The 14956-nt window shown below is 44.6% G+C and overlaps 1 protein-coding gene and 1 non-coding gene across 2 annotated transcripts; both read right to left on the bottom strand.

The window, feature by feature from the left end:
* Positions 1-1537: 1537 nt before the first annotated feature.
* lrp3 (low density lipoprotein receptor-related protein 3) lies at positions 1538-14707 on the bottom strand. The gene is given in 9 exon segments (XM_040126551.1): positions 1538-3286; positions 4538-4670; positions 5065-5537; positions 5841-6457; positions 7294-7499; positions 7587-7725; positions 11859-11936; positions 11939-12049; positions 14671-14707. Coding segments are annotated over 9 exon segments (2667 nt in total). The 3' UTR covers positions 1538-2413.
* trnat-agu lies at positions 13554-13627 on the bottom strand. The gene has a single exon. It is a non-coding gene; the product is annotated as a tRNA-Thr (tRNA).
* Positions 14708-14956: the final 249 nt, after the last annotated feature.

Raw genomic sequence — 14956 nt, 5'->3', positions numbered from 1 at the left:
AAGACAGTGTATTTAGTACCGAAACCTGACACTGCAGCTAAAAATCAACCAGAATTGTGCCTCTGGTCATTTTTCTCACACTCTCCCTACCTAGACTGGTTATCTGACTTTTCTGTTCAGTATCAATATCCTGCAGTATTAGAGGGAAACATTCACTGAATTCACATTCTTTAAGTCCAACAGTGATTAGCAAAAGGTTCCCTGTGTCATACCGTGGACAGACAAGCTTTACAAAAAGCCTCACACTCAAGGTAACCAGGTTTAATCAAGTTTAGCGTTTGTCAAGGCAGAAAGAGAAATACAAAGAGGAACTAGTACAGATCTCCACTGAAGACTGAAAAATAGAGGTCTTTGCTTTAACGTGCTGTCAAAGTTCCACAGCATAGATATGATTTTCCAATGAAATAAACCAGCAGTGCAGACGTCTGCAGTGGCCAGTGTGCAGTCAGCAGTACTGCAGCAGTACCACTGGGAAGAGGAGGGCTCCACAAACAATCAGTATTCTGAAGGGAAGCCTCTCTTCCCAACATTACCTGGATATGCACAAAATCAGAGCACACAGGTGGATTTATTCAAGTGGCGAAAGGCTGAAGAGGACAGATAGGACTTGATTTATGGAGGAGGAGCTTAGCAGGCTGACAGGCTTCACTATACTTGGACTCGCAATCTCAGTTTCCTTACAAATTTGGCTTTTTAAAACTGATGATATGTCAGGTGAAAAATGTTGAATCGAAAACCAGTGAGAAACCCCTCCCAAAACTTAACGAAAAAGTTCACGTTTGTCAAAAGGGGTCAGAAGATCAGCACTGGAAATATATATGTTGAATAAATACTGACAACGTTTTTGGCATGATTGAACTGTTGCATGATTCAGTGACACAAGTTTGATGGGAATAGTTTGACATTTTTGGAAATTATGCTTTTTTTCTCTGCTATTTGTTCTAAGAGTTCTCATCACATCTCATACTAATCTCATACTGTTAAAAATAAGGCTGTAGCCAGCAGCCAGTTAGCTTAGCTGAGCACAAAGACTAGAAACGGGTATGCAGCTACTTCGGTTCTCTCTGAAGCTAAAACAATCTGCTTACCTGCACCTTTTCAGACAGGGCGAGGCTAGCTGTTTGTCCCTGTTTCCCATCTTTGTGCTAAGCTAAGCTAAGCGGCTGGGTGTAGCCATTTATTTTATGGACAGATATAGGATAAGGGTGGTATCAGTCTTCTCCTCTAACTCTCCACCAGAAAGCAAATAAGAATATTTACCAAAATATCGAACTTTAGCTTTTGAGTGGATCAAAAATGCCTTTAGAGGGTAAGTCTGGTGATATTCTATATTTTTCTTATTGGCAACAAATCCCAATGTTAAGACCAAAACCAACAATGTAATAATCTTCCTTCCTAACAAGTATTGTTTTTGTAGCCTGACACAGCTTATTCCTCTGTGCCACAGAACTGAATTTTCACAACTTTATTAGTTTTGGGAGAATTACCCTACACATGGATACTGTAGTTAATTTTGACAAAATGCCACATACACCATCCTGCTGCCACAAATACTCACTAATGCACCAAATGTGTATTAATCCATGGCTCAAAATAGTCCCCAACAAATGCACTATTTACTCCCGTCTGAGTTAGGTTTCTTGAAGACTACACCGCCCTGTTGTTTTCGAAATATATTCACAGATGGATAAACGCATCCTTGGTTTTGGCATTTTCATACAAGTTGTTGACGATAAGAAAAATATAAAATATTGCCAGCTTTATCCTTTAATGTGACAGCAAACAATGACCGTCTTGAAATGTCATACAATAATAATTATAACACCACCTCACACAATGAAGTCGGAATAAGACGGAGTAGAGGATCATTAATTTGATAAATTCATATGTGATCACTCAATAGGCTTCTACGGTTCACAGTATATAGCGGTGTATAACGGCTCTGGGTAACAACACAAAGGCTGCTTTGGCGAACATGTTGCCAATATTGTATTGGTACTGGTGGCCAGAATTGAGAGTGACTTTCTGCAACAGGCTCTTGGTAATTTTTTTGTCAAAACAGGTTAAACAGGGAAGTCTGTTTGCAATTAATCGTGGGCGTCAACATGAGTCCTGCACAGAGATTTACAACACAGACCTTGAGCACTACCAACGCTGGTTTTATTAATCTAAGGAAAAGGCTGCATCTGCATAATTTTGTGCATATGCAGATTTTTTAAGCATTCAAAGTGTTGATTGGACATGAGTTCATTATATTTTATTGGGTCTGATACTGTGCCTCCTCCATATGGTGGCCTAAGGTCTGACCTCTGGATCTGGTGGGGACACATTTCAAGGACACTTTAGCAGATCAGATATTGTCAACACTAGGTCTCAACAGAGCAAGACGATGTAGAGTATCTTCCTAAACTTTTCAAGAAGGCATAGTCTCCCTCCCTGAATCTCCTCCCTCATCACTATGGGTCCTGCTGAACCTGCAGATCCTGCTCTTGCCCTCCCTCCTCCTCTCATCCCTGCTTCTTCTGTCCCTGCTTGGCACTTCCACAGGAGAGTGACTGTCACTATCCTCTGCTTTCACAGAAGAATACAAGGGCTCCGTGGGTGAAGTCACCACTGGATCCCATGGGTGAGATTGGGTTGTTGGTGTCTGGGAGCTGCTTGGAAGCACAGGGGGCGAGACAGGGGACAAGGGCCCTAGAGGGGAGTAACGTTTCAAGGAAACTCCTTTAAGGTTAACTGCAAGCTCCAGAACTAGTTTCCTAGATGCCCGGGGGTGGCATACGGGCACAGAGGCTTCCTGTTGGCTGGGATGATGTACACTGTGGTCTGAAGAGTCACTCTGACTGGCGGTGGGAGGCTCAGACTGTGGAGCCCTGGTCCCTTCGCTGCTGACAGGGGATGGTTCCTCATCCTCTGGACTGTCCACTGACTGGAAGGAGAGAGGTGAGGCAGGGCTCTCTGGCGTGCAAGGCTGCGGGTCCATGGTGGCTGAGCAGCAGTAGCCTGGCATACCCACTACATCAACCTCATTCCCAAGCTGATCTCTGGCCCTGGCCTGAGCCTCCTGCTCCCCCACAGTTCGGTATCTGTGGAGCCCCAGTGAGATCTGTGTTGATCCAGGGGGATCCAGCAGTGGGGCGTGGCCTCTGGCTCTCCCTCCACCGTGGAACAGGCGACTCCACAGATGCCCGAGACGCCGCCGAGAGGAGGAGGAGGTTGAGCGCCGCATTGAGTGACGTCTGATCTGTCTGCGCATCGCCAGCCGCAGGTTCTGTAACATGGAGGCCTGCGAGAGGGGGAGGGCAGACAAAGGAAGACACACAGAAACTATAATTCTGTTCCTATCTAATTGTCAAGTACAGTTTACCACATAAAGTGGCCACTTACAGCCTTATTTTTGTGCTGGTGCAAAGCTAGCAGTGGTGTAAATGCAATGCAATTTCCATCTATTTTCGTCCTCTGGCACTCCTGGTTCCAGACAAAGCTGTAGTTTAGACTTGGTGGGCAATTTTGGAGTATATTCAGTCAAGTCATTTGGAGTAGAGCAGCCATCCTCAGATAGGTCCTGAGCTCCATTAAAGCTGTTGGTCCATTTTGATTTTGAGCTGAAAGCTTTAAACTCAAAACACAATTTCCTCTGGAAAAGCAAATTATTTTCCTGCTGTGTAAAGAGAATGATTACAAGGATGTTTTTTGCCGCTCAAATGTAATTACGTCTCGTGCCATGTGCAGCAGTAGAATTATTGCGCACATGGAAGTGTATTCATGATACTGAGTTATACCTCACTAATTGCTTAAAGGAACAGTTTGAGGTTTTGGGAAAATATGCTCGTTAGGTCTCTTGCAGAGAGTCCTGTCCATTCAATACAAAATTGGAGCGAGCAGCTGGTTAGCTTAGCATAAAGACAGGAAACAGCTGCCCTGGATCTTTCCCAAGGTAACAAAATCCACCTGCCAGCATCTCTTACGCTCACTAAGTGCACAAAGAGACAAGACAAAATAACCCCGCGATTAAACCCACTCCAGAAAAAACGGCAACTGTTGTTTTTACACGGACTGAACAAACAAGATAAAATGTGTTAATTAGTGAGCATAGCCGTTCCCCTGCTTCCACTACTCATGCTAAAGTAAGCTAACTGGCTGCTGCGCCTATGGCAAATAAGATGCTTATGGCAAATAAACGTCTTATGCCATAGAGATATGACAGTGATATCAATCTTGTCATCTAACTTGACAAGAAAGTGAATAAGTGTATTTCCCAAGATTTTAAAGTCCCCCTTTGAGTAAATTACAAAAGAAGGCCATTATATGTACCATTAGTTACAACAGTTTTGGTTTCAGTGAAGAGACAGGCCTATTGGATATGCACAGACAGGAATTTCAGTATTTGCTATCTGTTATTGACCTCATCAGGCCTGCGCTACAGCTGCTGGTTACCAAAACTGAAAAGATTGGTTCGTCACACCTGTATGCTCAAATCATGTATGTCTGAGGAAAAACGCGTCCCGCAGTGGATAATTATGTGTGAATGCGCCACCTGCGTGGGGTTGTATACTGGGAAATCGTCCACTGGAGGGATGAGACCCTGGGCGATCAGCTGACCATAGGACGGGGGAGCCTCTCTCTGAACAAACTCTGCCTCCATGCGAGTCATCTGAGTCTCAAAAGCTCTGCAGGAGGGAGAGGAGGGGGAAAACCAGGAGAGCAGACAGACAGCGGGTCAGCAGGAAAGAGAGAACATGACGAGCGAGAGTTGAAGTGTTGAGAGTTGGAGTTAGAGAGGGAAAAAAAAACGTAGCTTGAAAGACTCTATGAGTAATTGAATCACAGCAGAGTTAGCAGCATATGTGCCATCAACAGCAATAAGATGTAATAACAGACAGTTTGACGGTATATCTTGGATCACACTTGACCTAGGAGATAGAATATTTTAAGTGTGTTGCTATGGTGACAGATTAATTCCAAACAAAGCACTAAATAAATCAAAATGAAGAAGGAAAACAGGTAAGCAATAAGCAGTATTAAATGCTGAATGAAGAAAGACAGAGGGTGTTGTGTCCCCACCTGTACTCTCTGCTCCTGAGGGAGTGGAGTTTGAGGGCACACCCGAGGGCAATGACCAGCAGCAGACTACAGACCAGACTGCCGATCAGGGCGGCGGTAATGACTTTCCTGGGTACTGCAGCCAGGCAGTCCCTCTCATCGCTCCCGTCTAAGCAGTCCTCCTGGCCGTCACACCGCCACGTCTCAAAGATACAGAGGTTAGTCCCGCAGTGGAAGTTTCCAGGTTGGCAGTCATAGCAGTTCTTCTCGTCCGACCCATCCGGGCACCTCTTCTGGTTGTTGCAGCGCTCCGAGGCAGGGTAGCACACTCCAGTGCCACCCTCACAGGGAAACTCCCCGTGTGGGCAGGTCGGGCAGGCCTCCTCATCGCGGCCAGACGGGCAGTGCCAGTAGCCATCGCAGCGCTGGCGTTCGGAGTAGCATCCCTGATCGCTGCCACAGGGATGCTCGCCAGGAAAACAGTAACCTTTGACCTGGGAGGGCGGAAGGAGAAATACGTTACCTTCTAGACACCAAGAGGACGACTTGTACTCCGCTTCATTGATTATGTTCTCTGCACCAACAGAACAGTTACTTTCTCTATCAACCAGACTATTCAGAAAAGTGTTGATTCCTTAAGACAGATGGGAAAAAAGAGAGAAGTTGATTAAAACCTTTAGTCGGAGAAGGAGTTAAAGAAGGAGTTTTAATATCATAAGTTGTGACGGATAAATGGAGATGAATGAAAGGTTTAAAGTTTTCTGAAAAACAGATACAATATTCCCAGATTGAACTACCTGGTATGTGGCGTTGAAGCCATGTCCAGGGCTGTGGGGCTGGGCCATGTACAATACACTCATCTGTCCTCGGCTCGACTCCAGCAGCGCCAGGCGTCTGTTGTTATGATACGACAACACCTGTAAGAGATGCTCCGCCTGCTGCAGCAGGCCATCGTAAACATGCAGAGAATCTCCGGGCCCAAGCTGCAGGTCCAGCTGCAGCACGATGGGTTTGGGGTCCTGGGTGTCCAGCAGCCAGGAACATCTCAGCTTTGTCAGAGCGCTGCGATTAGCCCGGAAAAAATCAGGGGAAGCGAAGGAGCCATAGAAGTTCCCCAGACGTTTGCCACAGGTGGTGTCGGGGCAACCCAGCTCGTCAGTTCCATCGGGGCAGTCCCGGGCCCCGTTGCAGCGCAGGGAAGCAGGCAGACAGCGGGTGGACTGGACCTCGGTGCACGGCAGGGAGCCAAAGGGGCAGAGGCCAGGCTGGGCCTCGGTGGGAGGGGGGGAGCAGCTGCGCTCATCGGTGGCATCGCCGCATTCATCCTGACCGTTGCACTTCCAGGAGCGAGGAAGACACTTCCCATTCCCACACAGGAACTCATCTGACTGACAGCTGCTCTGACCCAGGTGACCTGCAGAGGGAAGACATTAACAGACGGGAAGAAGGCTCTCAGCTGAATGTGTATATACACATACAGCCTGCTTGAACAAATGCACTTCACTGGCACTTGATCAGATGAAAAAGATTCAGCACATGATTAGAATTATATCCTTAGAGAGGAAATCACTCCCAGAGTCATCATTTGGATACCAAGTCTAAACACGGCCTAATGGGTTTAGTTTAGTAGTCTTCAGTACAGTCAAGACAGCTAACACCCAATGTTTTAATTTTAATACTCTCTGTCTGAGTTACCATAAATCCTGATCCAGTGTCCCAGGCCTCAACGGTAGTTTGCTGGGCCATACGAAAGGCCACTATAAAATCCCTGCAACCCTGCATACCTGCAACAGTACAAGTTATTAATGATTTGATATTGTAAAGAAGAAAATTATAATTCAGCTGAGCACCATTAGCACCCCGTGGCCTGGAGTGCTTACTCTTAGGGTAAGGGTGGGATAGGCTAAAAGTGTTTAGTATGGCCCATGGCCTAAGATTGCAGCCGAGGGGCCGTGAACCTTCGTCAGCTCACAGTGGCCCGAAACTGACACACACATCGTCACACTATGACGAGAGAGTTGAGCAAAGTAGCCTATGTAGAGCAAAGACCCAACAATGTCTAGTGGCAAGATAACATATTTCTACGCAACATCATACTCACAGCTGTGGTCATTTTTGCTTTACTGACAGTTTTATTATTTATATTTCGGATTATTTACATTTTCTACCTTATAAAACTAGAAATTGGGATTCCCTCCGTTTAAGGATTGGACAAAAGATAACCTCAATATCCTCCCTCGTCCAACTTACCTCGAATGTAAGAGAGGCGGAAGCCCTGGGCCTGCCCGGAGCTGTTGGCCTGAGAGTGGAAGAAGAGCCAAACACGCCCCCTGGTGGAAATGATTGGTGGCGGCAGCATGGAGCCGCACAGCCTGGATTCCCCATTCCACGCTGGAGTCAGGAGGAGCCAGTCTCCCGAACAACTTCCCGACTCCGCCAAGTCAAAGTTACGGAAACTAGAGCAGGGCATTGATCGTTTCAGGCGTATACTCAAAAACAACCGTCAGGTGTATGCAGCGAACTGTATGTGTGGGGGATTCTACCTGATGGTAATGACCTCTCCCTGACCCCCCTGGATATGCCAGCTGCAGTTGACTCCAGCGGGGTAGTTTAAAGGCCAGGAGGGGCTGTAGATCACACCCCTCCGCTCTGTGTGGACCTCCACCCGCTCACTGCAGCCTGCTGGATAAACAGAGAGACAGGGGGAGACGACAACACACATACTGTATTAGTGGGGTGGGTCCATGCAATGCTTTTGCAGAGGTTTGTGTCACCAACAAAACACTGACCCGGAAGAAGAGGTGTTATTTCAGTGTTTGGTCTTCATGAACAAACATACAGCGAGAGGTAAAATGGATAAACGTACTCCACAGAGTTTCATTTTTCCGCAGCCATTATGCTGCCATTGTTAATCTAGTTGGTTAAATATTTAGCAGCCTGTCTTTGTCTTCACGTGCATGCATTCATTATTCAACTTTACCGGTGCTCTTACTCAGCAGAAATTAAAATAAGAGAGAAGGCAGAATTTCAATGCCTTGATTAAAAGGATAAGACTGGCGATATTCTATGTTTTGGCTATCGTCAACAAATTCCATGAAAAGGCCAAGGGCAACGACGTGTTGGTCCATCTCTCAGTATTTCCTGACTTTCCAACCGCGACTGTTGCACCTACGCTCATTTGTTCCGACTGAAGGAAAAAATGGAAATCTTTAAAAAATAGTCACAAATATAAATATCTTAATATATTAAATAGCAAAATGATTTACTATAACAGCTGGGCACTGTAATCTTTGGCAACTGTCACTCAGACAAGAGTAAATAGCGATGTCGGGAACTGTTTTTCGGCCGCGGATTAATACCCATTTGGTGAGCTAGTGAGTGTATGTCTGGCAGCGTGATGATGTAGGTGTTCACGGAAATGAAAGAATTTGTCATCCGGTGCATCAGTGAGGCTCACTGATGTGTTATAGTGTAGTTTTTGGACAATAATGGAGCTCTGTGACACAGAGGATACAGAAGAAAAGAAGATATGTCAGGATTTGGCTACTCCGAAAATACTTGTTACTAGGATCACTTCATTGTTGGTTTTGGGTACCTTCAAAGAATTTGTTGACAAAGGGAGAAAGAGAATAACAGCAGACTTTGCATACATACTATCACATCTTTAAATCTGTGGCCTCTCTCCTTTTTTATGTAACCATGAGGAGCCCTCGTCATCTCGAATTCTAAAGGGGGAAACTACTTTACTTTTCACAAGAAAGATATAATCTGTTCCTTTATTCATGATGAACCAAGAGTTATGCATGCTCAGCAGGATCCATACTGCTACTGCCGGAACACCACACACACACACACACACACACACACACACACACACACACACACACACACACACACACACACACACACACACACACACACACACACACACACTCATATTACTTCCTTCATTCAAACATTAACTCCAGTGTTGTTCTGACCTGAGCGAGTACCAGGAACTGTAATGCATTAAAGGACGTTACCACATTGCCTCCTTCATTCTTCAAAACTGTATATGCTGTTTTATACAATTCTCATCTTTTGTCCCTGATCGGTGCAAAAACCTTCCAACCATCCTTCGACAAAACCAATGACCTTATTGCCTTTCAGGGGAGCTCTGTGCTGATCACACGGGGGCCAAACCAGGAGCAGCAGCAGTCAAACTGGCAGCCAGGGCAACGGCATCGCCTGCTGCTATCGCATCATCGCTCCAGGGAACTACACAGCGTGAGGTGGCTGAGAGGAGCACCAGGAATAAGACACAGGCCTGTGTGGAGTGCAGACAATGAATCCTATTGTTTTGTAATTAATGAAGATGTCAGGATTTAGGCTTGGTCTTTGAGCTGAGAGTTTGATCACTTGATGCTAGAAGAGGGTGATGCATTACTGACCTTCAATTGTGACCTGCTGCAAGTGTAACATCGATACAGGGGATTTTATTCTCCTTCTTATTCTTACAACAAGACTAAAGAGCAATAAGTTCAATGTTGAATCATCTCATTACTGCTTCAGGCCACAGTAGGAATGAAACACGTGCATGGGGAAGCTGTTGAACACGCCTCTTAATTAACCAGAGCCACAGAGACAGAACATGAGCTGAACTGCTTAACGGTGAGTCTGCTCGGTTCTGCTGAGTGTGTGTGTTTGTTTCAGGCTTTCTTGATGAATCGGTGAGGTCAGCAGAGTGAAACGGGGGGGGGGGTCGTTTAGAGTTTAGTGATGGATATCGACTACCCCGACATGGCTATCATGCACATGCACACACACACACACATACGTGAAGCTAGACCGGACATAGTGTTCCGTAAAGTAGAGCTGGACAGTGTTGCAGTTTGGTGCAATGAGTTTTTGATCACGGTTTTGACTGGTTTTCACCATCGCAGATGTTCTAAATTGCATCTTTTATGATCATCAATAAATAAGAATGAGCGTACAGTGTGACTGCCAGTGCAGTTCCCTCTGCCTTCAAGCTCAAAGTCAAAAGTTGCCGGAATAAGCTGATGGTGGCAGGTCAGTCAAATCAGCACAGGGTAGAGCTTCAGGACCTGCTTACGTGACTTTGGTTTGGCCAAGCTGCTGTATTTGATTCCTGCCAAACCCATGCGCAAATTCAAATCGTTTTAACTTTGCCGACTGACCTGTCAAGACGTTTCAAGTCAGGTAACAGCAACATACAGTACAGTACATTCAAGGGGAATCTCTATCCACAGTAGCCTCAACAGACCAGAATGCACTGCAGCACCAAGACCATGTTGGGTTTTGAAGACGGGGTGTAACTCTAGCGTTTTTCCTTACTGAAGACTCCGTTCCTTGCTCTTTGATGTTCTGTCTTTACTTCCAGTGTGTCAAAGCAGGAACGTAATGCAATAAGTTCAACTGCTCACACGTTCATAAATAATAGTCCAGAGAAAGCAGCCACTGCTCTTCTGTGAGGCATCACATGCCGAAAGGGTTGGAAAGCACTAAAATGCACGGTATTTTATAAGCTCATCATGTTTCCGTTCTTTTTGTTAAAATCATTCACTCCAAGTGACCAGTACCTAGAGCTGTTAAATGAACGTAGTGGATTAAAAAGCACCGTATTTTCCTCTGAAATGTAGTGGAGTAGAGGAACAAAGTGACACAAACCAGAGCGACTCAAGTGAAGTACAAGAACCTCAGAAAAGTATTTCCGTAGAGAACGCGGAGTAAATGTACAGTTACTTTCCACCACTGGTGCTGTACAGAGGACCTGGGAGAAAAAACAGGTGGACTAAGTTTTTGCTTTTAGATTTCATTCTGCTGTATAACAGTGTTAAGCCCTGCAATTTTTTTTTCATCCTTGCGGTTTCCAAAAACAGACTGTAATCCCCCTGAAGCCCTGAAAGTGCATCTGAGAAATAAGCAGTAAAGAGATACTGGCCTCACTATATTAAATGTCAGGTTTTCAGCTCCCTAGCTCCGAAGCTGATTAGAATGCTGAGCGTGTGTGTGAGACTTTGATCTTCCTGGTAATGTGTGTGCAGAGAGGTTCTAGGTCAAACAAGCACCGACACGCAGCACCTCGGATAGTGTGCGTTAAATGGTGCGTGTGAAAGCTGCTGGCATTTCTCAAGAATCCCCTTCCCTCCCCCTGTCTCAATCATACACACACAAGCCTTCAAAATCGGAAACAGTTTGACCCGTCTATTGGTTTGAGAGCCTCCAGCCTTTATTCTCATGCCAATAAAGAGGAGGATATGGTGACAGGGAGTGCGAGGGAGGGGGGGGAGCAGGGCGAGAGAGCGGCGGATTGACTGGCTGCAGAGAAGCAGTGATGTAATGCCGATAGCGGCATCACATTTTGCGAAAGAGCATCCATGTTTCCACACCGACCCCGGTCCTTTAGCCACCACAGATCGATACCCCCCGCAGGCTTCTGCAGAATGAGAGCCTCGTCCTCTCACTGCGTCCGATCGGAGCGGTGAAAGCCGCCGCTGCCGGGTCACTTTGTCCAAGTGACACACGGGCGAAGTAACATCCACCAACCACTGGTGCGAGAGCAGGAGATTTTGTAGGAGTGCTCTGCTGTCACGGCCAGCGCCGAAAGCTTCGTAAACTGCCGGAGCCTCAGTGATGATAACGAGGCAAGCCGCCGCCAAGAAACGCCAAATCTGTTGAATGAATTTCCCTGCAGCACTTGCATACTAACGCAATTTCATTAGGATGAACGGCACAGATGTGTAACAAAGATGCGTGCACGGCTCCGTTTGAACATTACAGCGGTGTGGATGCATTGTTTTGGTTTTTTTCCTCACTTGCACAGAGCAGAGCAGAGCGGAACCACAGCAGTCCGAGCAGCAGCTCCGTCAGTCCCATGGTCCGGCGGGGACTTCTGCTATTATCTCGGGCACGATTTCCACAGTTTTTTGCTCGACATCTGTGTCCTCCAGCCGAACTCCCGCATCCGGTGTCAGCTCAGACACACCGCGCAGCCGACGGGTCCTCGCTGTGAAAAAGCATTGTGTCCTTTGCAGCGACAGCCAAGACACCGGAGTTAAGTTAGCTCAAGCAAACCGCACGATTTCCGGTTACTGTCTTCAAAATAAAGGCCACGTTAAGTCCCTTTTCAGCAACAACAAACAGTTGAAATGAAAGGTGGATCTGAGGACATGCTTGTTGTAAACCCTTACTCAGGCGTTGTCTCGTAGACTTATGGGTCTGTGTAGTCTGCTGGGGCAATACGTTAAAATGATTTGTACTCAGAGAAGGGCTAAGCTACAGATGCGTTCTAAAAAGTTTGAAGTGCATTTTATGGCACTCTATCAGAGTGAGTGAGTAATTTGAATTTTCTGAAAAAACTTAATGTCAAATAGAAAAAGCCACTAACATTTGATCAAAATTTATTACAACTATAAACCACAAAACAATTGAGTGCATAACTCAATACTTAGGCACCTCTGGGAGCTGTGCAAGCTTCAGCCTGATATATATCTATCAGCTTTGTGCATCTGGACAGATGTGTAAAGATTTTTTTGTGGATGAGTATAAAAAAATCTACTAACTTGTTTCTTATTTTTGTTGTCAGGAATTTAAAAAAAAGAGGAGAAAAGGAGATTAAAATATAAAAATACAGGGGCATCTAAAATAACATAAAGCATCAAAAAGCATAAGTGTATTAAACAAAAGATGAAAAAAATTAAACAAGGAAATGAAATGAAAATTAAATTAAAAAATACACTGATGCAGTGCAAATGTAGAAACAACATAAACTGTATAACAAGAAAGGATTATAAAATATGAAAATATAGTCAGGTAAGACTGAAGTCAACTGAAGGCTGTACAGTTTTAAAAGTTAAACACCTCAGTTATGTATAATTTGGTCTTTCTGGCTTTAAGTCGTAAAACAATCGTGCAGGGTGTAATGGTGGTGTAGGGTGTGTTTTAACAGACTAAAGGTCTTATTTTGAAGACCATACTGTCTAACTTCCGCCCTAATTGTTGTCCCTTCTGTGTTCTGCTTGCCGCATCTAACAGGACAAAGTGGTCCACATTATTCTTTGTTTATAGGTCCTCTTTGCTCCTCACACCAGGACTTAATGGGACGAACAGCTTGGTAGAAATTATAGACATGGCTCTGTGGTATAGATTACGCCGTAAGCGGCGTTCATTTGATGAAGTGGCGAGTTAATGGATAGATAGGGTTGCCTCAGAATTTCCTTAACCCGGTCCCTCCATTGTAGCCTGACGGCTTCTTGCGCCAGTGTACTGTCTCACTGCCGGCCTCGTGTGGTCAGATGGATGTACTGCAAATCTCTCTGACAAAGTACATTTCTATTAAATTTGTGCATTTTCACGGAAGCCATGCTCCTGGAGCGAGAAAGGAAAGTGACAGTTTCACCTTGAATCGTACTTTTATCGTTACAGAAAGATTAAATCAGCGTTGTCATAACAGGAACTCGTGGGACAGTGAATAGAGGTAGAACAAAAAAAAAGGAGGAAAAAAAAAAAAAAGGCACCGCTGGGATTCGAACCCAGGATCTCCTGTTTACTAGACAGGCGCTTTAACCAACTAAGCCACGGCGCCGGTGGTAATGGATGGGGAAATACACATTAATACATTGTTATGTCTACGATGTATTCATATACGTTTCACAGACTTCATTGACTTCATTCATTTTATTTTAACTTTCGAACAACTTCTGCGTTAACTGACACCGACAATGGCCTTATTCTTTAGCCCCGGGCTTCTCAGGCTCAATTCTAAACAGCGTTTGAAGACCCACGTTGCCGCTGAAGGTATGGTCGAAATACGGTGGGAACTTGCGAGATTTGCACTCCAACAACAAATTAAGTTCAAGATTATTATTATTATTATTAACTTCAAACCAAGTTTACGGGTGGCGTGGGCTTCTTTAGGCTCCTTGCTGCCCCATTTCGACAAACACCTACCGGCTTATTTCTCCTGTGTGTTGGCCTGTGCGGACTCCTGACATGATCACCTAGCATTTTTTAATAAATATGCCATGTGTTCATGCCACTTACTCCTTACTTACTCCTAAACTAAGGGACATTCAGTCCCAAGTGTAGGACTCGTGTGTGTCTGGTCAAGAGTCCTTCACAAAGCGTTTTAGTGCTAAAATGAAGGTCTGAGAGATGAAATGTGTCTCATCGTGTCAGTGTCTTAGAAAAACAGGATTCATTTTTCCATTTGTACTTTTATACATATATATTAAAAATGTTGATTTAAAAAAAATTAAATGTAATTTTAATGAAATTACATTCAATTAAATTTAACACTTTACGTTCTATTTAAATTATTTAATTCAATGTAATTATATAATTTAAATGTCATTTTTATTTACTTTAAAAAAAATCTAATCTAATTCAATCTTGTTCTTTTTCATGCACCCATGTACTGAGGAACATTTTATTTCACATTCGCTGACAGACCAGTCACCAGTCAACCAGTCACTGCATACAACCGAGTGCTTAGCTCAGACTTTGCTGTGAACCTATGGCAGCTCTTAGAAGGACTCCAGTGGTAAGGTAAGGCACTAAGTAAATATGGCCCCAGGTGTGAAGAAAGTGAAGGCTCCTTATCGATCTTGAGGTGCATTTGTTTCTTACCAGTTTTGGTGCCTTGCTTCGATCTCTCCTGGATCATATCTTCCAGTCCCCCTCATTTGCAATTTTTCTGAAAAAATATTAAGCTTTAAATGAAATGTTGCAATCCCTCAGCGTGATCACTGTTCTGCGATTAAAGCAGAAAAAGAGAAAAATTGACTTTCAGACCTAAAGCTGTGATGAAATAAAACAATTTACAGTATTTTACAGTATAGACAAAGAAACTACTGCACACTCGACTGTTGGATAACTGCCTCTCCAATGGTGTACTTTTTCATTTACTCAGCTT

Source organism: Xiphias gladius, chromosome 1 (assembly GCF_016859285.1).
Source record: "Xiphias gladius isolate SHS-SW01 ecotype Sanya breed wild chromosome 1, ASM1685928v1, whole genome shotgun sequence".
NCBI lineage: Eukaryota > Metazoa > Chordata > Actinopteri > Istiophoriformes > Xiphiidae > Xiphias > Xiphias gladius.
This window is presented reverse-complemented; position numbering and strand designations above follow the sequence as displayed.